Source organism: Pan troglodytes, chromosome 16 (genome assembly GCF_028858775.2).
Source record: "Pan troglodytes isolate AG18354 chromosome 16, NHGRI_mPanTro3-v2.0_pri, whole genome shotgun sequence".
NCBI classification, from domain to species: Eukaryota; Metazoa; Chordata; class Mammalia; order Primates; family Hominidae; genus Pan; species Pan troglodytes.
Window position 1 is genome coordinate 59,736,824 of NC_072414.2, and position 25,950 is coordinate 59,762,773.

The following is a 25,950-nucleotide window of genomic DNA, read 5'->3' on the forward strand; positions in this document are numbered from 1 at the left end:
AGCTCCAGATCATGGGCACATCTTACAGAAAGACATACTTCTTGGATTCAAAATAAGAAAGAACTTTTTTTTTTTTTTTTGAGAGGGAGTCTTGCTCTGTCGCTCAGGCTGGAGTGCAGCAGCACGATCTCAGCTCACTGCAAACTCTGCCTCCCAGGTTCATGCCATTCTCCTGCCTCAGCCTCCCGAGTAGCTGGGACTACAGGTGCCTGCCACCACGCCCGGCTAATTTTTTGTATCTTTAGTAGAGATGGGCTTTTACCGTGTTAGCCAGGATGGTCATGATCTGACCTCGTGATCCACCCGCCTCAGCCTCCCAAAGTGCTGGGATTGCAGGCGTGAGCCACTGCGCCTGGCCAAGAAAGAACTTTGTTAACAGTTTAATCTGCCCAAAAGAGAATCATTGGAATCTCATCATTGGAAGTCTTGTAGCAAAGACAGAATACCTATATGTTTGGAATATTATAAAGTGAATTTCTACATTAGGCAAAGAATTGTACTAGGTGACTTCCAACATCATGTAGAGGATTTAAGCTAAGAGAGGTGCAAACTAAATGAAAGCTCTGGAAAAACCCTCTCAGACATTTTGAAACATTAAAATGTTGCTGTAGCAGATTTATTTCACCATAAAGAGTAGAGTAGTCTAAAGGACCGTTCTCAGAAAAAGCAACACCTCCTTCCCCCAGCTGCCCCTTTCCCATGTCTCCACACACAATTAATATTCTTAAACTGGATTCTAAAATAAGGCCACCCTTCTTTTGGGACAAAGAAAGGAGAAAAGTTTGATATGGCAAATGTCTAAAATCTTCAAAACTTAGGTACTTAATGGACTCTGTGGACAGACCTCATACCATCAGGAAAAAGATTTTATAATTCACATTAATCATTTTAAATTACAATTCTATGCCCCTGCTTTCCTTGCAAAATTCAAGTCTAAACATTAAAATGTGCAATTACCAACAGGAAGATTTACTGTGGCTCTTATACACCTATGTGGTGTGGGACATGAGCTATGTCAATTTTAAATACACAAAGGATAAAACAGTATGAACTGGCAGCCAGGTCCTTTTTTTTCCTGCTCACTGACTGGCAGACCCAGCAAATGAATAATGTTTCGCTGTACCTCAATGCTCCAGCTGTTGTATTTTGTGTGAAAATGCATTGTCCTTGATACTCAGGAAGCAGTGAGGCCAAGTAAACTAATTTATGGCTGTGATGATTTTCTGTCTGGTCCCATCAGAGATGTGCCCTCCTGTAGGCATCTTAAAGCCTTTCTGTCCCACCTAGCTGCTTGCTAAATTCAGGGATATGTAGTTTTTGCTTTTCAAAACTGGCCACTCCTGAATACAGCACCCCAGCTGGAGTCTGAGATTTGCGCCAGAGAGAAGGTGCCAGTGAGTAGATCTTTGAATGCGAGAATCGTTGGTTCCTTCTTATAACCTATTGAGTAGCTGCCTGGTAAATCTTCCTGTGACTTTTTTAGGTCCTGTGAAAATATACGAATAGACCCACAGACATGATAAGAACTTGAGCAAGGACAGAGGCTGATGAACAGGGGAGATAGGATTGCACAAGTGAATTATACGTGTTCACCTGAAATTATTGGAAGTAGTATATATTATCCATTTATTTTGTGTCTGAATGCATTTAGTATCTTCACATATCAGTTTGCCAAAAGTCCCATTTGTAGTTAGCCAGAGTAAATTTCGTTCTCTTCCTTTATTTAAAAGTGATTTGTTTGGGAACTCTTTAAGTTAGTGGTACTAGGCAATGTATATAAAGCTTATCATGTAGCAGTGGTTTTGTTTTTCTCACTGAAGGCTTTTTGAGATATGGACACTTTGTTTTTGCAAGTTATAATGGATTGGAGGTTGTATGTCCCTAAGTTTTAATATCCAGCACAGTGCCAGATAAAATTAGATTGATTGCTGGTACCTACCCTTGGGTAGGAAAAATAAACATGGCTCCTGAATGGGAAGCTCTGGCTTCAAGGAATCTTTGGGCTTCTCTAGCTCATTCCTTCACTTTGTAGATGAGAGCTCTAAGCCCCACTGAAGGGAGGGGGCTTCTGGGGACCATGGGCATCTGACTAGAATCCCAGGGGTCTTTCTTACTCCAGAGTTCATGCGTTTTCCTCACAGTGGACAGTCTCCTAACCCAGCCGTCAGGGTCAGGCCAGGCACTATCTATGACTTTGGGCGCTGCTCCCCTCTGAGCCTCAGCTTCCCTAAAGCAAAGTGAGTAGATTGAACTAGATCATCTCTGGGGTTCCTTCCTTTCATAAATACTTTAGATCATAATTCTTCATTTAGAATATGAATGTCTCAGTTTCCCATAATCCCTGTTTATATTTAGCCAGGGTTATAGCTTAATGCATCTGATTTGAAAAGAGAGTCCTTGCAAAATAGCCACAGCTCCTAAAATTTGAAGTTTTAAAAAAAAGAATAGAGAGCTCAACATTGAAAGCTAGAATGTGATGCCAGTAGCACAACAAATGAAAATGCTATTCTTTAAAAATTCCAACCATATGATTTAATTTTATATTTCTTCTTTCTATTTAAGAGAAAATAATACAAGCTTGAAAAGCAGTAAATATGTAAAGAGAAAATTTGTCAACTGATATTGGAAGATCTGACCTAGGTCACACATAAATCTTCCAGACAAGAGCTGCAGGGCAAGCCATAATTTCAGAGAGTAAAAGAGAAAATGAAAGCTATAGCTGGTGTCTTCTCTAAGTTACATAGGTAGACTCATTTTAGTTTTCTGATTGTGCCTCTGAATATAATGTAAAAGGGGCTGGTAGCAAGATCTGTTTTACCACTTATGTAAAAAGCTCCTCTACAGAGAGCAAAGCATAAAGTGAGACTTCCAAAATTGCTTTTTATCACCAGAGCCATTGGCTAAATAGTTGAGGCCCCACAAGCAAACTTCTACATTGGCAATTTCCTTTCTAGCATCATTTTTCACAGTCATAAGTCATGTTATAAGAATTTTCTAATTGCTAACTGATGGTTCTTGTAAGGAAATATATGATAAATGTTACTATAATAATACCAAGACCTAACTGGTACTTGTGGCTGCCTTCTATGAAGTCATTCTTCCCCATTTAAACACATAAGAGTCTGCCTTACATCAGAATGAGACGTAACTATCCCGTTAAGTGTGGTTTTAAATCTTGAATCTAACAGCTAATGAAAGAAAAAAAAAATCTATGCCCAGAAAAGGGAAGAGGTTCATCTATCAAAATGCAACTAGTTCTAGAGACTGATTAACAAAGCGTGTGACTGGAACAATTACTGTTCTCTCATTGTCCCAAAGTACTAGTTAGACATAGAAAACACTCAACACACGCAAAATGTATAAGCAGGAATGAGGGCTTGGACAAGTTAGTTATAAACAGCATTTCATATGTTGTGAGGTGCAGGCAGTACATCAGCCCTAACAATATTATTGCGTTCCTCTGAACTCTGCTCTCACAGCTAAGCATTTGGAAGGCAGACCCAGAATAAAGATAGGCATTCACAAAGCCAACATTTTATATTGAGGACCCTTGGTTCCACTTTTAATGTGCTATAAACTAGGGGCTTCACTTTTTCATGAACTGTGTGCAAAAGCAGAGGCAATGACTGGAGGTTGACTGTTTGGATCTGTTTTATGGTTGCTGTGCCTATACAGTAATGTGATCTTGAAAAAGGTAAACAACAAAGAGTTTAGCAGTGAAAAATATGCCTAATATAAATACAGCCAAGTACATGGCAGTTCAGAATTTTAAAAATATGACTGTGGCATTAAATTTTCTGGTGGAATTAACAGAGGAACAGAATACAGCCTTTATGGCAATATATCTGAGACAGAAAAAGGAGATAATACATCTAACTCTATGGTCTATGTGGCATTCATATAAAGAAAAGCACAGTAGCTTTATTTAATTGAGAAAATGAATCAATTACAATGATGTTGCATCATCAAATTCTTGTGAAATAGAAGATATAAGTCACTGCATTGTGTAACTGTTAAAAAGTAATTGAGTATCTTAAGCATTTTGAATCAATTTCAGGTACTGGCACAGTTACCTTAATACAAAATTTATGAAGATGATTTCATATAATATGTTGCTATCAAAACTGTATAATAAAACCTGATAACGTCTCTCTTTAAAAACCTGGGCAAAACAGTATAGTTATAAGATTATAAAAAAAGACTTTGATATTGCTGTTTTTCTCTTTCTTTTAATGAAGAGCAAGCATAAATAGTACAGTTTTAAGTTGACTTAGACTAAGCTTTTAACCTGCAAAATAGGGCAAACTAGAGACTTTAAGACCTCAGTTCATGAGGAAGTTTCCTCCCCTCAGTTAATCTGATTCACACAACTCATATGTTTCTGGGGACAGTGTTTCATAATCCATTTCTGAATTCATTTCAAAACCTCTCACTTAGAATGTTTGCTGCATGTTCTCCTCAGAGAATGTTGTCATCCCCCTGACTCTTGGAAATTTGTGAAACACATTCTCTTTGATGTCAGAAATGGATTTCTGATTCTTTATTCATTACAAATAACTCCGTTGTTGAAGTAGATATATCTTACTAGGAATGTAGGGGTGGGGGGAGTATCAGTGTGTGCTTGAAAAAAAAATAAAAGCAAACTCCATAGATACCTCATGTCATAGGAGAGGTTATCCAGGCTTTTCAGTATTTTTTTAAAGGTAGTTTGGCTTGTTACTGAAATTCTTAACCACTTCCGGGTGGTGGTTACAGCTCCGCCTTCCCTTGTAATGTAAATCTTTACCTGCAGAATCTTGTCTGGAAATACTCATGGACTGGAGAAACCAGAAGAAGCAGTAATTCAGGACAACATCAAGCAGGGACTATCAACATAGACTAAGCCAGTCAACCTGGGACAGAGGTTTCTGAAAGTAGTGATTGGGGAGGAAGTGATGAAAAGCCAATAAGAGCAATGAGTGGGCGCCGTGTTCATTTGACAAATATATGGGAAAACACTTTTTAAAACACTCAGGCAGTAGGAAGAAGGGTGTGCTGATCAGCCACATGGATGCAAAAGAAATGCATAAACATAGCTGCAGCTCTTGAGAAACTCACAGTCTAGGTGAGAGGAACCAACATGTCAAAATGGATAATTTATCAACAATACCATACCAAGTATAAATGTATACAAATACAGTTGTTTTCAAATAACTCTATGATCATAGGCAGGTGTAATACAGATGCTGGAAGGAAAGGAGCTCTGGAGGAGCCCCAGCACCACCACACCCTGGCGCTGAGGCCTCAGGCCCGGACACTGTCCTCTAATAGGCCCAGCTTTCCCATCATAGAATAAAGATGATCATCCCTGCCAAACTCAGGGTGGTTGTGCAGATCAAATGAGTTTGTATATGGGAAAGAATGTTTTAAAACACCTTTAAAAACATATAAGGGATTATTACTAGTTTCCCTGTATTTTACCGGCTGGTTGGAGCCCAGTTATCTCAGAAAACAGTTGACCCATCAGTATTTGGTTCCTGAAAAGTTCTCTGTTAGAAAATGTAGTACCTGGAGTTTCATTTTCATTGAGTTTATAATAACTGTAAGCTTTATTTTTCCTGGATGGGGAGGCACTGAAGTGTTTAGTACTTTAATGACTAAGTGGATGTTTTATTAATTTTTATGTCACGTTTTAGTAGCTTTGTAAGAAATGCAGTTTATCAGTGTTAAATGTGTGAGCAGCCTGCCTTCAGAATGTTGATCAGAAATGCGCTCTTACTGGACTCTGCTTTTATTCCCTAAAAATCAGTGTGAAACTTCCATGAATTTGATTTTCCCAGAGAGCATTGCTGCCCTGGAAACAGGCAGAAGGAACTTTGGAAAAGGTGGAGTCGTTACCACACTCCTAAGTTAGGTGCAAATACTTCAACTACATAATTAAAGTTTTCCTCACAAAATAGGGGATTGTGAGCAGACACTGGCAGGAATCCAAAATTCTAATTTCTGACTATGATTTAATTTCAATTTTAAATAAATCGGTTTTTAATTTAAAAAGAGTGAGCTTCGTAACATTAGCAATGATTGCAACATTAAGCCCAGTGTTCACAATCTAGCAATATAAAACATTATTTATATCTGAATCGTAAACAGCCTTTTGAAATGGATTATGGTTTTTCTCCCTATTCTAATACAACCTGGAGGGTACTAAAAAGTGTTGTGTGAAATTAACATTCTGCTGACTTTCGCCTATAAATGAGAAGCGAGCTATTAACATTTGTGTATTTTCATTATGTAAATTGTGTTAACACATGCCCACAAATTGCCACCAGCAATGCAATAATTTTCTCTCAGTGATCATAATGTGTCCAAGTGAGTCATTTTGATTATGACATGCTAATTACATATTGCCTTTTTTCAGATTCAGAAAAACCAGGGATCTTTAATGGTAAGCTTTATGAGTTCAGAAAAAAATTCACTTTTCTTTTTCCTGATGGCTGCTTCCTTTGCATGCTTGAATGCCTTGTTTTAAACTTAGCAAATTGCATTTTGAAGAAAATGCAAACCTTTAACTGCCTGTATTAGATTAGGTACCATTAGAAATAATAGAACCTCCTGAGCATCAATGTTTTTATAAGAGTTTGCTGTTGTTGATTAATCTTGCTATATTTTATTGCATTAATGATTTTTTCTTTCCACTCCACTGTAAAGATATTGCATAGAGGCTAATACTTTTTCCTCTCTTCTTTTCCATTGCAGCCTCTCCAGCTTCTGCAGTGCATTGTTGATGAGGTGAGGCATCGTCTTATGTGCTTTCACTCCTAAAGTCATTCCTAATGGTGTGGAAAGCTTATATTTTGTTTCCTAATGAAGCACAATGCCCAACATCCTTGGAGCAAGTTGTGTTGTATGGCTCTGAGCTGTGTTACGTGAACTGGCCTTGTCCTGAATCCCACTCTTCTGATTCTGGCCAAGAAACCCTGCAAAAACAGACTATCCCGCAGGCTGGTCCTCAGGGGCATCAGATGCCCTAAAGACAAAACACAATAATATTAATTGACCCTCTCCCTGGCCAGATGGGGATGGAGCTGGAAATTAAAATGATATCATTTTTTTCTGCAACAGTTATTTAAAGTCATTCAGTAGGCAAGGGTCAGAGTTGAAGAGCAAGCATAAGCTGGATGAAATTTGCCTGCCTTGAGTTATTTACCCAAAGCATATCAGAGTGATAAAAGGGCTCAAAAACTCTAGGTCAACAGTTCAGCGTTAATTTCCTAATTAGGCATTTTTCTCAGAATATGTCCCTAACATCTTGTGTATTCTAGTAGCTGGAAACCTGTATTCTCACATTTTAATTGAGCTTACTTCTGATCATCCTTATTCATTGAATTCCACTGTTCCTTTGCCTTCATGGTGCTAATCTACCTGCCTTTCTCTCTCAATCGACTTTGTCTACTTCTTATTCTGACTTTAAATTCCTTTTCTGTAAACCATCAATCTTATAATACACAAGGCTTTCAAGAAACATTAACATTTTCTTTAAAAACTGAGATTTTTGGGGCTTGGGTTTGCCTACTAGCAATGTTTATTTTTTAAACTTTAATTTTATAATATTTAAAACAGTTGTAATTAGAGAGGGAAGGCAGTAAATGATTCAGATAGGAAAGTTTGAAAGAAAAAAATTGTAATTCATAATTATTCCTCTCAATTAAACATCTGCATAACCAGTTATGAAATTTGGGAGAAAAAATAAAGATCCTCCTAGGAAAAAAATAAACACACACACACATATCACAATAATAGTAAGAGTGGGGCTCTAACATCCTTAATGGTTGCATCAGTCAGTCCATATATCCCCTGCAAGCCATAATCCATGTTGATGTAAAAATGATGGCATCGTCCTGAAACAAATGGAGGCTCCATTATCTCAAATATCAGACAGACCTCCTGGATCTAATAGCTCATCAATATCCTCTGTTATCTTAGATTCCAAAAGTCTACTATCCCCATCAGAATCCTCCCAATTTAACTGGTTTTCCTGAGGTCCCCCTCCAGTTTTGCTTGAGGAAGTGTCTGGGGAAACTTGCCTACCCAGTTTCGTGCACAGCCTTCTGTGTTTCCTGGGCTCTACCGTTGGTCTGCCAGGCTCCTAGGCATCAGAACATCCAGGTAAAGGCATTCCTCACCAATACTATGTGTGTTTCTCATTTGAATGTTTTCTGCATCAAATAGATATTTTCATTCCTTATTTAAAGTAACAGTTATTGCTGTTCAATTTAAAATATCTTACTTGTTTAATTTGGGCAAAATCATGAGACTTTGAAATTACCATGGGGAGATGTTCTATTTAAGGGATGAAGATTGATGAAGAACAATAATGTGTAACTTAAATGATATATTTTTCTTCATAGCATTTCTTTCTTAGTCAAGAGAAAAATGTAACTTAGACATATATTCCTGTTTACTCTAAAACCATCTTCCTTGTGGAACCTTGGGAAATGAACATTGCCTTTGCTAAAACCAGGTTGATCTTGGAACTGAGCTGATATTCTGCAATAAAAGTATTAGGAAAGGATTGGCCAGATGACCTGCCTTAGACAAGATGAATCATAGTATCTCGGAAAGGAAGGATTGGTGGGGTCCTGTACTTACTGCACTTGTCCTATGTGTCTGTCAGAGTTCTCATTGCTGTGATGCAGTGTTCCTCATAGGGTGGACCAAGGACTGATTGCATCAGAATTACCTAAGGCTCTTGTTGTAATGCAAATTCCTGGGCCCAGATCGCTGAATTAGACTTTCTAGGGATCGTGCCTAGAATCTACTAGTTTCTCGGGTAACTCTCTGCACATTATAAGTTTGAAAACCACTTCTCAAACTTCCCTAACTGCTTGCCAGGGCTAAGTCTTCCCCTTTAGTTCCCACAGGGCAATTAGCTAGCTATCTTCATTTGCATCTGACTTTTAGACCTTTTATTTGTGAATGAATATGCCCAGTTGGGATTTGAGCCGTTTTACTGCTTGGGAGTGGGATTTACCCCGTTGTGAAGTGGGTGTCTGTTGCTAGTATATACTATTTCCTGTTAGAGAAAAGTCAGATCAAAAATTACTTCCCCTGAGGGAAGTTCAGACAAGATGGGTATATTTGGCGTCACATACAAAATAGCTATCGCAAAGCCCAGTGTAACATATTTTCTTATTATGTGGATTCAGCTTAACCTGTTATGGCCTGGCAAAGAGTGAAGATGTAGTAAAACACCACTAAGGTGGGCAAGAGCCAGTCCTGGAGTGGCCAAAGATGAATGTTAGAGCCACTCTGGGAGTCAGGAGGTGGAATCATGGAACAAAGCCAGAGTTAGCTACCAGATGTCCAAACAGAAGACACCAAAAACTAAATAGGAATAAGAACCATGACCATGAAACTCAGACCACAGATCAGGAACTGGGAGGGTGGCCAAAGTAACAGGAGAATTGAGCTCCAATCAGAAATCTTGGTGGTCCAAGTAAATTTTGGTGGGTGGCATTTCTCTGAATTGTCGCTGGCTAGCTCAGGTATAAGTGACAGCTTGAAGACATCATCTGGTGCCTCAGAGTTGCTTCTCAACAGAACTTCTTACCTTAAGGTCCTTATGTAATCAGGTCCTCCCTAAGTCCCTGAATACCTGCGTTGTAAAGTGCTTTGGTTCTTTATAAGTGATGTGTGTCTATGTGTACCTGAAGCCTTAGCCATCTGATATCTTTGGGGAATAAGTCGGCCCCTATTGTCTAGATAACTGAAATTTATGACTGTAAGCTCTGACAGCTATGAGAAATTTGCATTTTTAGAAAGAAATGTTTCTAACATCTATTTGTTCTTGGCAGCCTGTTGACGGAGTGTGGTGAATATCATTTAACCTTTTCTCAATGACTTAGTCCCTTGTTCTGAACATGGTACTGAACGTAAACTTTGATGTATTGATGCCCTCCAGGGCTGTAAAATTGTGTGGGGTTTACCTTATTCTTTCACTGAATTTTACCAACCATTTTGCCAGAGTGTTTGGCACTGACATTGATATTCTCGGGCCTCTTGAAGTGTATAGAGCCCTTTGCCCCCAGGCTAACATGCCTTACATGGCTGTACTGCTCTGCATAGTGCTTTTCCTATGCCCTCTTGTGATTGCCTCTGTTCTCTATGGGCACTCCTCATTCTTGTTGGTGGCTACCTTTTGTCCCAACAACCTGACCATCTGTCTTCGGTGTTTTTTGTTTGTTTGTTTGTTTGTTTTGTTTTGTTTTTGAGATGGAGTTTTGCTCTTGTTGCCCAGGCTGGAGTGGAGTGGCACAACCTCCGCTCACGGCAACCTCTGCCTTCTGGGTTCAAGCGATTCTCCTGTCCCAGCCTCCCGAGTAGCTGGGACTACAGGCACACGCCACCACACCTGGCCAATTTTTTGTATTATTAGTAGAGACGGGGTTTCACCATGTTGGCCAGGCTGTTCTCGAACTCCTGACCTCAAGTGATCCGCCTACCTTGGCCTCCCAAAGTGCTGATTTCATATGGTACTTTTTAGTTTTGCTAAGGTCACTATCAGGAGTACAAAGACTGAAGACAGGCTGGGCACGGTGGCTCACGCCTGTAATTCCAGCACTTTGGGAGGCCAAAGCGGGTGGATCACAAGGTCAGGGGTTCGAGGCCAGCCTAACCAACATGGTGAAACCCCATCTCTACTAAAAATACAAAAATGAGCCGGGTCGGGTGGCAGGCACCTGTAATCCCCACTATTCGGGAGGCTGAGGCAGGAGAATCACTTGAACCCAGGAGGTGGAGGTTGCAGTGAGCCAAGATAAGAGCACTGCACTCCAGCCTGGGTGACAGAGCAAGACACCCTCTCAAAAAAAAAAAAAAAAAAAAAGAAAGAAAGAAAGAAAGAAATGGAAAGACATTTTATGTTCATGAAGTGGGAGGCTTAATATTGTTACGATGGAAATACTCTCAAAATTGATCTACAGATTCAATGTAATCATGTTAAAATCCCAGTAGGCTTTTTTGCAGAAATGGATAAACTAATCCTAAAATTCCCATGGAAATACAAGGGACTCAGAATAGCCAAAACAATCATTGAAAAAAGAAAAAGAAAACAATGTTGCAAGATTTATACTTTCTGATTTCAAAACTTACTACAAAATTACACTGATCAAGATAGTATGGTAGTGGTATAGGATAGACATATGGAATAGAATTCAAAGTCCAGAAATAAACTTATATATGCATGGTCAGTTGTTTTCTGATGAGGATGCCAAGACCATTCTGTGGCAAAAGAATAGTCTTTTCAACAAATGGTGCTGGGACCACTGGATATCCATATGTATGTGAATAAATTTGGACCCCTACCTTGCATCATACACAAAAATTAACTCAAAAAATGGATCAAAGACTTAAATGTAAGAGTAAAAACTACAAAATTCTCAAAAGGAAACATAGATGTAAATCTCCATGACCTTAGGTTAGCAATGGTTTCTTAGCTATGACACCAAGAGCACAAGCAAACAAAAACAAAAGAAGGGCTTTATCAAAATCAAAAACTTTCGTGTGTCAAAGGACACTATCAAGACAGTGAAAAGACAACCCACAGAATGGGAGAAAATATTTGCAAATCATATATCTGATAAAGTCCTGGTATTCAGAATATATAAAGAGCTCTTACAACTCAATGATAAATAAAAAGACAAATAGCCAATTTAAAAATGGGGAGAGGATTTAAATAGACATTTCTCTGAAGAAGATAAACAAATGGTCAATAAGCACATGAAAATATGCTCAACAATTAATTAAGGAAATGCAAATCAAAACCACAATGAGAGACTACTTCATGCCCACTAGGATGGCTGTAATTTAAAAAAAAAGAAAAGAAAAACAGAAAATAACAATTGGTGACAAGAATGTGGGGAAATTGGAACCCACATAAATTGCTAGTGGGAATGTAAAATGGTTCCACAGTTGCTGTGGAATACAGCTTGGCCATTCATCAAAAAGCTAAAATAGAACAATTAAATGACCCAGCAGTTCCACCTCTAGGTATATATCCACGAGAATGGAAAACATATGTCCGCATAAAAACTTATACATGAACATTCATAGCGGCATTATTCATAATAGCCCAAACGTAGAAAGAATCCAGAAGTTCACATTGGACTATAAATAGGAATGAAGTACTGATAAATGCTGCAGTACGGATGTACCTTGAAAACATGCTAAATGAAAGAAACCAGACACAAAAAGCCACATATTCTATGAAATGTCCACAATAGGGAAGTCCATAGAGACAGGAAGTCAATGACTTAGTGATTGCCAGGGACTGGAGGGGAGAAGGGAATTGAGAATGACTGTCACAGGTACAAGGTTTCTTTTTAGGGTGGTAGAAATATTTTGGAACTGGGTTGTTACTTTAAAAGGGTGAATTTTATTTTTTGTGAATTTTATCTAAATTTTAAATGTCAAAGAGAAAAATAGAAAGCAAAGAGTTTCTCTGTGATGGCCTGTGTTTAGTTGCTTGGCTGGATAGGATGGGCTTCAGCAGAAGAAAAGAGAAGACACACTTAAACCACATTCCATTTCGTAGAAGACTACCACAGCTAGAAAAATTTGTATTTTTATTTACTTCAAGGGACATTTATTGAGCTCCTGCTTGGGCCGTGATCTCTGCCAGGTGCCGGGATAAATCCCTGTGCTGGATGACTTCATGATCTAGTGGAAGACAAACTCATGAATTAGATTTGATTCATTATGTTAAAAACTATAATAAAGCTATGTAAACAGTGCTGTGCAAGGTTGGATGATGTGGGAAGCTAACAAAGCATCAGAGAGGAGATGATACTTGAGCTGGGCTTTGGAAATACCTTGATATTCACAAAATGAAAGTGGGGAGAAGATTGTCCCAGCAGAGGGAGGGACACCACCATAGGTATCTAAGTGTGAGGCAGCTTTGAAGACTAATGGTTGGCCCATAGTGAAGCTAGAAAAAAATACAGGGAGCATCTCAAATGCATGCCAAAAAGCGTAGGTGTTACCCTGTAGCCAAGGGATATGCTTGGAAGGTTTGACATGTTGAAATCTGTATTTTTTTCTAAGACAGTTCTGTTAAGGTGGGTAGTAGGAGAAATGAGACTGAGGGAGAAGCTTAGAAGCTAGCTATTAAGTATTGATTGATTGATTGAGATGGAGTCTTGCTCTGTTTGCCCAGGCTAGAGTGTGCAGTGGCACAATCTTGGCTCACTGCAACCTCCGCCTCCTGGGTTCATGCAATCCTCCCACCTCAGCCTCCCAAGTAACTAGGATTACAGGTGTGCACCACCACGCCCAGCTAATTTTTTTGTGTGTTTTTAGTAGAGATGGGGTTTCACCATGTTGGCCAGGCTGGTCTCAAACTCCTGACCTCAAGTGATCGCCCGCCTCAGCCTCCCAAAGTGCTAAGATTACAGGTGTGAGCCACCACTCCCGGCTTTTAGAAGCTTTTTAGTAACATTGTTATAAAGTAGGCTCTTCCCTTATTTTTCTCCTCCCTTTCCCAGTCCTCCATTTTCTCATCCCCCTTTGTTCAGTGTCACCCTCTTCTAGAACAGAAATATTAGCTGCCCCTTAGTCTGCCTGACTCACATAGGTAGAAGTGTCTAGCTATGTGGTTAACCTCCATCCTCTTCACTGAGCATCCGGCCTGGGCTGGCATCAAACAGTGCCTCCTTCCACCACTGGTCATCTTCACTAGCATTTCTAGAAAGCATCAGGGGAGCCATGTCCAAGTGAAGAGTCCATGTGAGGCCTCTTGTGAGTCCAGATGTTTGGTGGGGTAGATGATTGTCCCTATTCATAATGATTCTTTTTAGGACCACCATAATGATGTGCATATGCCAGCCAGACAGATAAGTAAACAGTAGAGGCTGTCTTATGTCTTCATTAAGTTTTATGGTTAAATAGAGTCATAAGAACTTGCAGAAGACATAGACTTTTATAAGTGGGATTTTGTAATGATGAGCTGTTGAATTCAGGGCTTTTTGCCAAGAAAGTCTGTTTCCATCTTAAGCAAATCCACTTTAGTCCTTCTTATCATCAGGGACCCCAGGCCAGGCCCCACAGCAAGGATGCTCCTTCCTTGTCTTCTTGCTCATGACTCAATTGTCCACCCTCTTTCCATTGTCCTCCCCACATCCTCACTGTGGCATTCCCGTTGATCCCCATTTTTCAGCTACAAACCTAATGGAGAAAGCCAGCATCTCTCCCCCACACTAGGGCACGAAGGCCCTTTTCCTAGAGCTGTGGCTTGCCACAGTCCTATCTCTCTATTGGCCCAGAACCCTGGCATTGTTACAGTGCTCCTACAAGGGACACTGTGTTTTAAGTATCATATGCATTCCAAATGAACTCTAGGATAAACCACCTGTTCCTGATTGAAGGAGACTGCCCCTATATGGCAACATTTTCTCTCTCTCACCCTCTTCTTATGCTGCTTTCTTTGATCAAGAACAGGAAGAAAGAAATAAGAGACAAAGTAAAGATACACATAAGTTTTGAATACAGTTGTGCCTTGTGGAATGTGAAAGTTGTATTTTTCCCCAGCTTTACTGAGGTACAATTAACAAATAGAAAGTATATATAAGGTGTACAATGTGATGTTTTGATAAACATATACATTGTGAAGGGATTACCACAATCAAGCTAATATATCTAACCCCACACACAGTTACTGTGTGTGTGTGTGTGTGTGTGTGTGTGGTAACACTTACGATCTACTCCCTTGGCAAATTTTAAATATATAATACAGGATTATTAACTATACTCACCATGCTATATTTATCTTATAAAAGTAAGTTTGTCCCCTTTGACGAACACCTCCTCATTTCCCCCACCCTCCAAGCCCCTGGTAACTACTCTTCTACTTTGCTACTATGAGTTCAGCTATTTTAGATTCTACATATTAAGTGAGATCATGCAGTTTTTGTGTTTCTGTGTCTGACTTACTTCACTTAGCATATTCATCTGTCTGAACCTTCAGGTTCATATGCTGTTGCAAATGACAGGATTTCCTTTTTTAAGGCTGAATAAGATTCCATTTTGGTGTGTGTATCGATACCACATTTTCTTTATTCATCTATTGACTGATCCTTGGGTTGTCTTCCTATCTTGGCTATTGTGAATAATGCTGCAGTGAACATGGCAGTGCAGATATCTCTTCAGGATAGTGATTTATTTCCTTTAGATATACACCGAGAAGTTGGATTACTGAATCATAGTGTAGTTCTTTTTTTAGTTTTTTGAGGAACCTCCTCCATGCTGTTTTCCATAATGGCTGTACCAATTTACATTCCCATGAACAGTGTATAAGGGTTCCCTTTTCTCCACATCCTCACCATCCCTAGTTACCTTTTGACTTTTTTGTAATAGCCATCCTAACAAAATTTGAGGTGACATTTCATTGTGGTTTTTATTTGCATAAAAATAGTATTTCTAGAAGACATTTGCAAATCAGATTATGTCTTCCCATTGATTCAATAGTTGATTTTCACACATTTCTAAAAGCCCTTGACCCCTTTATGTTGCTCAAAAACCCAACCTATAAAATAGATGAACATGAAGCTATTTTGGTTTGGTCAGAGTATGGGAGATTTAGATCTCCACCCCCTTTCCCACACACCTGCATAAAAGAACTGAGAGTTCCATAGATTATAGTTTGAAAACTACTGATGATAGCCCAAACAGTCATTCTGTAAACCTGTGTTAATCCCAGAGCTTGGTACCGGGGATAGAGAATGAATAAGATGCTCTTTCCACCATTAAAGAGCAGCTACTCTAGTCAAGGAGGCAGACAAGTAAACAGTCATATATGCAGATCACTAAACTGCAGGTAATGTAAGTGATACGAGACTTGATGGCCTGGGCTCTCGGAGGACCACAGTGACTATCATTTTAACCACTCACATAAATGGGTATTTACGATATGGTATTTAATGATGTTTGTAGCCATATAAATTCTATAATTAAAGTGTGGCCAAGGTGCTGGGGAAACACAGAGGAGAGAACTCAGTGGAGGAGATGGGGGCTACCAGGGAAGCTCTGCAGAGGAGAGGAGACTGAAGGATAGCCAATAAGAGTTAGCCTTGGAGAGATCTGAGGCCCCTGCAGGGAGTTCAGTATGGCTGGGGTGTTTGGGCAAGTATTATGAGATATAAACCAAGGGCCACATTTTGAAGGATCTTTATACCCCATGCTTAGAGGTATTTGTAGGGGAGGGAGGATGGGGAGACTGAAAGAGTTTTAAGCAAGAGGTCAACATAGCCAGATTTGTGTTTTACACTGTGGCAGGGCTGTGGAAGATGGATTAGAAAGGACATTGAAGCTGTAGTTCTGATCAGAAATTGGAGGGGTTTAATCAGGACAGCCTTAGCATGTTTGAAGGGTATTTAGGAGATGGAGCTAACTGCATTTGGTAAATAACTAGATATAAGGAAGGGTAGGGAGGTAGGGTCAGGGATGAATCTCAGGGCTTGGGCAGTCAGGTGCATGGTGGTACTCTCCTGAGATGGGGCACACAGAAAGAGAGGCATTTTCAAGGGATGAGATGATTAGCATTCTGTTCTTGGGAGATCACCGAGCACCTCATTCAAAACTATATTAATTCCTGCTCCAGATTCAATTATGAGTTTAACAACTAGACTCTAAGTTCCTAGACATTTTATTTCTGTCTTCCTAGTACTGCACCTAACATCCTATAGGCTCTTGTAAATATTCATCAAATGACATTTATGCATAAATCTCAACACTTTTTTTTCAAGACCTCAGAAATACAAATCCAAAAAGTGACAGAGAATATATGATGAGGAGATACTTAGCTAATAGATATGGTTCTCTACCAGAATTCAGAAGTCTAAGCCTTAACCTTTGTGGTTTACACAGTGTTTCCTGTCACATTCTTTCCCCACAACACTCTATTTTACAGACAAGGAAACTGAGTGACAATCAAAGGGTAAGGTTCCTTACATTATACTATCACTGATTTGAAGAAAGTACAAAGTGACCACTGAACATTTTGGCATCAAAGGAAGAGGTTTTTTATAAAGCTGTGAAAGAAGACAACTTAGCATTGCAGACATGCTCAAAGGGCATACGTGTTTTGCAACTCAGTTCAGTTTTGCTGTCTATATGAATGACCGCACATCTTTCAGTTAATTGAATTCTATTCTGTGTATTCTGTTTAATTTGGCATGGAGGAGCGCGAATCCTTTTAGAAAGATTTCTATTGAAATACAATAAGTTTGGCTCTTAAATGTGTTATCTTAAAAAATTCATTCATGTAGAATCACTCATTCCTAGGCAGGGTGCCTGAGAAGCCACTGGGGTATGAAAATAGCCGGTGCTGGGGGGTGGGGGATGCTGATGGCGAGAATGATTGCCTAATAATACCTCCCAGAAATTCAAAAGCGGGGTTAGGCCAGGCACGGTGGCTCACGCCTGTAATCCTAGCACTTTGGGAGACCAAGGAAGGCAGATCACTTGAGCTCAGGAGTTCGAGACCAGACCTGGCAACATGGTGAGACCTGATCTCTACAAAAAAAACACAAAAATTAGCCAAGCATGGTGGCACGTGCCTGTAGTCCCAGCTACTCAGGAGGCTGAGGTGGGAGGATCTCTTGAACCTGGGAGGTGGAGGTTCCGGTGAGCCAAGATCACGCTACTGCACTCTAGCCTGGATGACAGAGCGAGACTGTGTCTCAAAAAAAAAAGAAAAGAAAAGAAAAGAAAAAATGGGATTAACCAACTTCAGAGGAAATAATATCCACTGATCTTTTACCTTAGAGACTTTACCATGACTCTGGCTTCTGAAGTTAGCAAGAAGTAAAAGGAACACCATCCCACTCCTATTCCCAGCATCCCAAGGATGGCCTGTTCCTGTCACAGCACATAACTGCGGGTGGTTAAAGGGAGACAGGACCTGCAGACCCACGGTGTCTGACTATAGTGATTAACTCCAACCACTCCCACAAACAGGTTTTTGTGATGTGGGATTTCATGGTGCATGCAGCTTGTATGAGTTAATGACTGAGGCATTAGAAACTCAGTAAGTTAATACAAGCATATGCACACAATGATCCTGTCCTTTCGGCGATATTGTCAACTAGACCTGTGTTTCAAAGTGTTGGGAATATATAGTTGAGATCCTGAAAACTGATATTCCTCTTTTATGTAAGGCAATCTTTAGAAATCTAATACCTTCTTTGAAAAGTCCAGTGTGTTTAAATTAATTCAGTTTGGCTGGTTTGAAAATTGAAAATAGGTTAGCATTAAGGGCAGGATTCCTTTAGTAATTACTTTTTCTATTGGTAATAACTGTTTCTTTAGAAATGACATTAACATTCTACCAAAACACAGCAGTAATCCAAAAGTTAATGTTCTGTTCATTTATAATTATATTTAATTCATATTTATGAGTTGTCAGAAGGGAGGAGTAAGAAAGAAGTGAATACAAAATGTTACAGAAGAAACAAGTTATAAGAAAATTTTTTCCTCATAGTCTGAAGGATGTACAAAGTCACTTGAAGTAAAAAAAAGTTTTTTTAAACACACAATTATATAAAATTAGATTTTATTAACTATTGCTGAAAAAAAATCTATATTTTTATTATTTCCAAGTGGCACTGAGTGAATTCAGCCAATAGACCTTATCCATTTCTTCTTTTTTACTAACCAAAATATTAACATAAACATCCCCATAATTTTGATTTAGTAAGTCAATTAGATTTGTGGGGATTTTTTAACCAGGAAAAATTCTGCATCTTTAGGCAGTCATTGAACAAGTAGCTTTGTGTTATTTCCTTTGAATTGTCCATGAAGCCTGATGTATTATTAATGAATTAATTTCTTGGTGGTGGAGGCCTGTGAATAGCGGTCTGTGAATGGGCAGTTGCCTGGTGGGGCCAGTTTTGGCTGCTGTCATTTAACATGTGTTGCTGTATTGTGAAGTCTTACCCAGCCATAGGACAATGCTCATTTAATCCACCATGATGGGACCTACACACCCTGAGCCCAAGTTGGATGCCAGGGTCAGTTACCCAGCAGCTTGGGCTGGGGGCACTGCTCTGCTTCACTGCCGAGTTGCTGTAATCGTTTTGCCGGCTGTTAATTTTCTCTAAACCAGGGAAAATGTGTATGTGAGCAGTACAAATGTTCTCAAAAGAGATTCCAAACTGGTCGGCTGGGGTGTTGCCTCCATTCCAGAATGGAGGCAGCATTCCAGGGAGTGTAAGTTCCTTCCTTCCTCCTGGAAATGGAAGCGTCTGGGCCCACGAGATCCCTGATGTTTTGAGGTCCAGAGTAGCAGATGGCATTATGATTTTCCAAATCCTGATGAACATTCTAACTGAACTTGTTCATTTCACAGTATGTAGTTCTATTTTTTTCATTTCCTCTTCTTCCCTCCCTCCCTCTTTCCCTTTGTTCCTCTCATAGTAACTAATTTTAAACTGGTGTAGTGTCTCCTTAAACCAGCTTTAAATTCCCTTCTGTCTGTCTATTTTATGAAACCAACTATAGCACAGTTTCACGTATAATTCTCAGCCTTTGAATTGCAGCTGAAGCAGCCTTTGAATTTGTTTAAAAATGTGTAAGCAAATACAGCCAACACTCATACACGCAGCCACTGGTAGTTCTGTTTCCCCCCTTATCTGTAGCTGGCAGTGCAGGTGGCAAATGGCAGTAATTATTTTAACTAACGGTCGAGTGAACATTCAGGAGGACATACAGTGTGGTGATGTGGACTTTGGATTTACAGTGAGTTCTCAGAGTCTGACTTGATAGTGTTATGGCTTGTTGGTTTTTCAGGACACGAACCTGCCAGGTTCTTGTACTTCAACAGTGTGTGGATGTGGTTCAGATGTTTCAATCTTAACTCTTTATCTATGAAAAGATCAATTTTTTTTCATTTAGGCACCTATTAAGGGTTTTTTTCTCTCCTAGATTTTTCTGTTTTGTTTTTAATATAATTTATGATCTACCTTTAAGAGTGCTTTTAATCAGCACTTCTGTAGAACCAGGTGAAATGCCAGTGTGTATATTAACATTATAATTTAGGTACTGGATCAAACATGTATAGCTGGACTTTTCCTGAGGAAAAAAGTTGACCTGACCAGTGTATGAAATTCAAACACTGTATAGGAACAAGGTAAAAGCACAGGTAGGAATTGCTGAATAATTACCTTTAGACCAGCCTGAGCAGGAGACTTCCCACGAGGGTGAGCTCATTTAATGGTTCCTAAAACTCAATCTTGTGGATGTCAGTGGTCATGCTTGATTATTTGCAGCAGTGTTTTATGAAAAGCAGTAGAAATGCATTGGGAGGCTGCAGAGAAAGAGGACAATAACGGGTTTTACTTTTGTAAATGAAATCCCTTCGGTATGAGACAAGTATGTTTTTTGCTGCTCTGCCTAAGCCACTGAAAAGGGAGATGTATGTGGATGTTAGTGTGTGAGTATGTGTGTACTGTTCATGTAGGCACCTCTAAAAAATGCTGTGCACTATGGCTGATGACCAACAAGAGACCTAAAATAAAAAGAGAAAAAAGATGCTCATTGGCTTTGGAAAGGAAGCAATTATAAATACAGTTTAAAAGATTAACCTATTTTCCATTTCTCCACTCACCTATTTTCAAGAAATGTAATAAAACACCAAGCTCTTTACCATATGTTTACAACATTTCTAAGTAAATATAAATCTTTTAAATGACAGACAAAAAAAAAAAAAAAAAAAACAAGCAGACTAAATGAAGAATCCATTTTGACATTAATGACAAAGATCGTTTCTATTCTCTTTTATCCCAATACTGAAGAACTTCCAAAACACATTTAGGAGAAAAAGAAAATAGGAAAAAAAATCTCTATAATCTCAAACTTCAGTTACCCAGAGACAGATTCCTTTAGACCTGTTTGTTTATATTTTGTTTTTTATAAGCCATCTGGTAGTGATGTTCACTTGGCTAACAGCTGGTTCTCCTTGATTAAAGGGTTTATGGGTAGGATGGGCCTTTCAGTGGCAAAAATTCAGGCCTTTACCCCGTGGTTCCAGGCCCATCTGAGACAAGTTAAATGAGCTGCTACTGTCAGCCCAGACCCAGTGGACAGAACGTCACACCAAAATGCCCACACATGTAATTTGTCACGCCTGGCAGCCCAGAGCATGGGGTGAGCCAGTGTGGAAATTGAATCATCTTTCACTTTCTCTGCTCAAGACTTGATGTGGAGTAGGATGAGTAAAAGGCGGGCTTTCTGTTCTGCAGCTGAGCGGAGTTAGAGGCTTTCTTCTCTGGTATGCCAAATGCCAGCCTTCCTAAGTTCAAAGCCTCGCTTTCACCCTGATGTTTTCCCTTGTAACACACCGAGAAGTAGGTCAGTTCTATCTGCATCATGAAATCAAAAATACACTTAGAGTCCAAATGCTGATTGTTCCTTCATGGAGTGGCCACATTTTAAAATAAACTCAATGTTTTAACAAGCATTGATTGAATTTGTACAAATCTGCTATGTAGTTATGGCTACTCACACTCTAAACGAGACTCATTCTCGGACCAGGAGCACCTATTCACCTCTTTCCCACCTTTCTCCTTCTGATAACATGTGACTGCTTTTTTCTCCCCTGTCTACATTCTGTTACAGCAGATATGTACATTGAGGACCTTTAAAATATTAAAATATAGCTGATTTCCCAGAATCTCACATTAGTTTGCACCTTGGACAGGTTGTTTTTGGTTTGAAGATTAGCTTCTATGGAGATCCTTAGAGGTGAGGGTCCAGTTTTTTTTCATTTTTTTGTTTTTTAGATTTTTTTTTTAAACAAACTCGATTTTCTCCCCAAGCAAGTACAGATTTGCCCTATGGGTTCTGCCAGTTGTGTCATAAAGATGCTACTCTAAGGCAGTGAACAGTGGAGGATCAGAAACCAATTTGGGGTCTGACAGGCAAAACGCTATCCTGCTGGGCATGAAGCCCCTAGAATTACAAATGACCTTTGATCCCAGCACTGAGGATAGAATGCAGTGATCCAATAGAGCTTTGCCAATTAGTATGAATCCCAGTGCCTAAGAGTAGACATTGTTGGGCCAGGGCAAAGGAACGTCAGACATGAATTAAAAGATTTACTTTTAAAATATAGAGTGTGACTCTCAATATTGGTCAGACTACAGGTGATTTTCTGGTGTTGAACACCTTTTGGCTTGGTGGCTTGACACCGTAAGTCTAGAAGTGGGCTATTAAAAAACAGTTACAGGGCTGGCCATATTTCATTTAACTTGCCATGCTGGTTTAATCCAACCACAGTACAGCTGACCTCAGAATTCACCAGTGCAGCCAACACCTTGAGATATTTGAGAGGTTGTCCCATCTTCCTTTGCTTTACCGCCAGTATGCATAAGGTTTGAAGGAATGTCTGTTTTGTATAAGGGGAAGGGAACAGGACCCAGACTACAACATTCAAGGTCCCTCCCACCCTCAGGTGCTGTCTGGGAGAGAGGAAAGAAGAAAGTAGGAGAGCAAAGAAGGTATCTCACACGCTGCAGACTCTTTTACTTTACGCCCCATGACCCTCGTTTGTGAACTCGCATCTGCCAGCCAAACTGAACCAAAACTTCAGTGCCCTCCTGTTTATCCTGAGTGCCCAGCTTTGGCAGTCTCACGTGGCCACTTCCTCCATCCTGCAGGGCTGGTTATTAGGGATGTACATCTTATCCCTCTGAACAATACACAAATTCTTTGAGGATATGGATTAAGTATCAGCCATTCCACAATGCCAGGCTCATTGCGTTCCACATGGTAGATGCCCACAAAAGCTGTTGAATGAATGAATGAATAATGAATGATTGTATCATTTTTACACAGTATTTTATGTTATGCCTTATCAGTGTCTGAATTAACCACCACATTATTGTCAGGTCCCCCTGTCACCTTTAATTATGAATTATAGGCAAAAATGTAGTCCTCAGGAATATTTTTTTAAGCAAAAGGCCCTTAACTTTTTTCCAGTTGAGTATTTATGCCAGCCTTCTCCCTTATACAAGCAGAGTTCTGCTAAGAATCTAGGCCTCATCTAATTGTTTAAAAATAGTCCCTATCCCTTACCTTTTCTTTTTAAACTTTCTATTTTGACGTAATTTTTAGATTTACATACAGTTGTAAGAAATAATACTGAGAGATCCTGTGTGCCTTTCACCCAGTTTCCCTCAACAGTAATATCTCGTAAGTATAGTACAGTATTGGCTGGGTGCAGTGGCTCATGCCTGTAATCCCAGCACTTTGGGAGGCTGAAGCCAATGGATCACGAGGTCAAGAGATGGAGATCATTCTGGCCAACATGGTGAAACCCCGTTTCTATTAAAAATTCAAAAATTAGCTGGGTGTGGTGGCGCACGCCTGTAGTCCCAGCTACTCGGGAGGCTAAGGCAGGAGAATCACTTGAACCCAGAAGGCAGAGGTTGCAGTGAGCTGAGATCGTGCCACTGCACTCCAGCCTGGTGACAGAGCGAGACTCCATCTAATAAAATTTTTTTTAAAAAGTATAGTACAATATCTATACTGTAGATAGAAAATTGTCATAGATACAAGACACAAACCACTGATCTTATTCAGATTTTACCAGTTTTACATGCACTTGTATGGGGGCGGGGAGTTGCGGGGTGGAGGGTAGATTAATGACACAGATTATTCTAAAGCCAAGATACATTATAGTTTCAAAAAAAGAATATTCCTTGAATATTAAAAGCATTTTTCTCATTGATGTTTTCTGTATTTGGAGTGTCCAGCTTACCTGCCTGCTCTCAAGGTCACTAAATGTATTTATTGGCACACTTACTCTGTAAGTGAACTAGTAGCAGCTGTGGTTGGAATTGGACCTCTTCCTGCCTTGTCTCCTCCACCAGCTCTTTGAGTGTGCAGGTACAGACACACACACACATTTTCTGCTACTTGCCTTTTTTTATGCCTGAGTACCTTGCTGACAAGTGCTAATAACAAAATACCCAGAGAGAGTCCAGTTGAAGTTAACATACATTAAGCATTCTGAACTTGTCCTTTTGCTCATAGATTGTGCATAATTAATAATTAAACAGTTTCAGTTGTAATGGCTTGACCTTCTTGAACCGTTCATTATTCACAAGGCAAAGGCATCACTCAAACTTTTTCCTATTGTCCTTCACTGTTCTCTAGCATGCTGCGTGCTTGTGTTCCAGTTGTTTAGCAAAAGGGGCTGACCAGGTAGTTACTGAAACCTCTGAGGCTTGGAAACTGTCCTCCTCGATGACCAGAATTGCTTACTAAAATGGTTTATGGCAGCTGTTTTTACATAACAGTTGCCTGCTTGATAACAAGACCCAGCTTGTGTCCCTTCAGCAGAACTCCAAAGTTGATTTGAGACTAGACTCTCCGATTGAGGCTTTTGGTTAAGGTTGTGTCCACTGCTTCGTTCTTTACCTCCGTGCTTAGAAGTTCAATGGAAAAGCATCTGGAAGAAAAGCCCTTAAGGTGAGGTATGGCACCCAAGGTCTTAAAGAGAGTGACTTTCATTAACAATTTAGAGTCAGTGTCAGCCAGTACTGAGAATTCAGTGTAACTGCTTCTTCAGCCCACATTTATATTTTTGAAATATATTTCTCCATCTTGCCAGAACCCATATTTCATAGAGGGCATTTTTGGGAAGTAGCAGCAACTGCTTTACTAGAGTCTCTGAACTCCTCGGGATGACTAGATACTTTCCCTTCCTGTGAGCTACAGTGAAACTGGAGCGCAAATTTACTGTATGCCTCCCTCCTCACAGATTTGAATTAGATAACAAAATAGGCAGGTTCTTGGAGATCTTTCACATCCTGATCAAAACTAACTTTGTAATTTTATTTGCTTTAAAAAGAGAAAAGTGTACTGTCAAGTCCTGCAGTGCAGAGAACACTCTCAGGTATATTCCTTTGCTTTCCTTTGGAGTTAACAGCTTGCATACTTCTGTGGAGTTGGAGGCTCTCAGAAAACGCCTTTGCCCAGTGTTTATGTGTGGCATTCTCACCATCCCCCTACCACTCAGTCTTCTGCATCTCAGAAAATTCTCCCTTGAGTGATGCAGGAGACTTGGATTTTAAAACAAAAATAAATATCTGGCATTGTGCATGTGAGATTAGAATTTCCCCCATATCTTTAATGAGTGATTCTTTCCAGGGACCACTGAGATGAGAATCTGCTGGCTGTGGTTCTGCAAAGTCGACTTGGGCTGGCATTTTCAGAAGGAAAATAAATTATTCATGGGTACCACTCAGTGTTCCTTAGTTTTATAATATGAGGAACTTAACAGGCTACAATATCAGGTCTTAAATAAAATTAACTACCCATGCAAGATGTCACATTTCCTCATTTTGTTTCTCATCCGTTTTTAAATGGCCTCTTCATCAAGTTGCTAGTCTGTAATTCATTAATTTACTTTTGATATCATACTTTGAGAAGAGGCCCACATTAGCATCATGTTTTATACCAGATCTTTATAGAAAGCCAGTCCAGAATTTTAACCATCTTGGTAAATATTGAACGACATTAAGATAGCAGGCTTTTATTTTCCTAAATATTGCATTTTACAGCAACTACTACTCAGATACTTTCAGTACTACACCCTCAAAAAAAATCCATGAAGCGATGACTTAGAGAAGCTTCCTCACTGATCAGAGTCCATCATTTTTACACCTCAGACTTTGAACTATCTTTTTACTAATGGTTTTTGAGACAGTAAAATGTCATTTCTTGAACTGGGCCTTGTAGAATCTTACAGGCTTGGTGATATATATGGCTTTCCTGAAACAGGCTGCAGCTGAAATTGATATCATGTTTTATTTTTGCTCTTCAAACCGATGGGACTTCTGTGGCCATTTTATATACCTTTATTGAGGACTTGTCATGCTATTTCGTGTCTTGTTTCTTTTGAGTGGACTGTTTGAT

At 39.6% G+C, this 25,950-nt stretch overlaps 1 protein-coding gene across 2 annotated transcripts in view; it reads left to right on the plus strand.

The window, feature by feature from the left end:
• MAP2K5 (mitogen-activated protein kinase kinase 5) overlaps positions 1 to 25,950 on the plus strand; it is a 263,443-nt gene that overhangs the window by 198,132 nt on the left and 39,361 nt on the right. For both annotated transcript variants that reach the window (XM_001174814.6, XM_001174812.7), the window contains 2 exons: positions 6,398 to 6,424; positions 6,736 to 6,768. In XM_001174814.6, the coding sequence (XP_001174814.1) occupies positions 6,398 to 6,424; positions 6,736 to 6,768 (60 nt within the window). The remainder of the gene's footprint in view (positions 1 to 6,397; positions 6,425 to 6,735; positions 6,769 to 25,950) is intronic.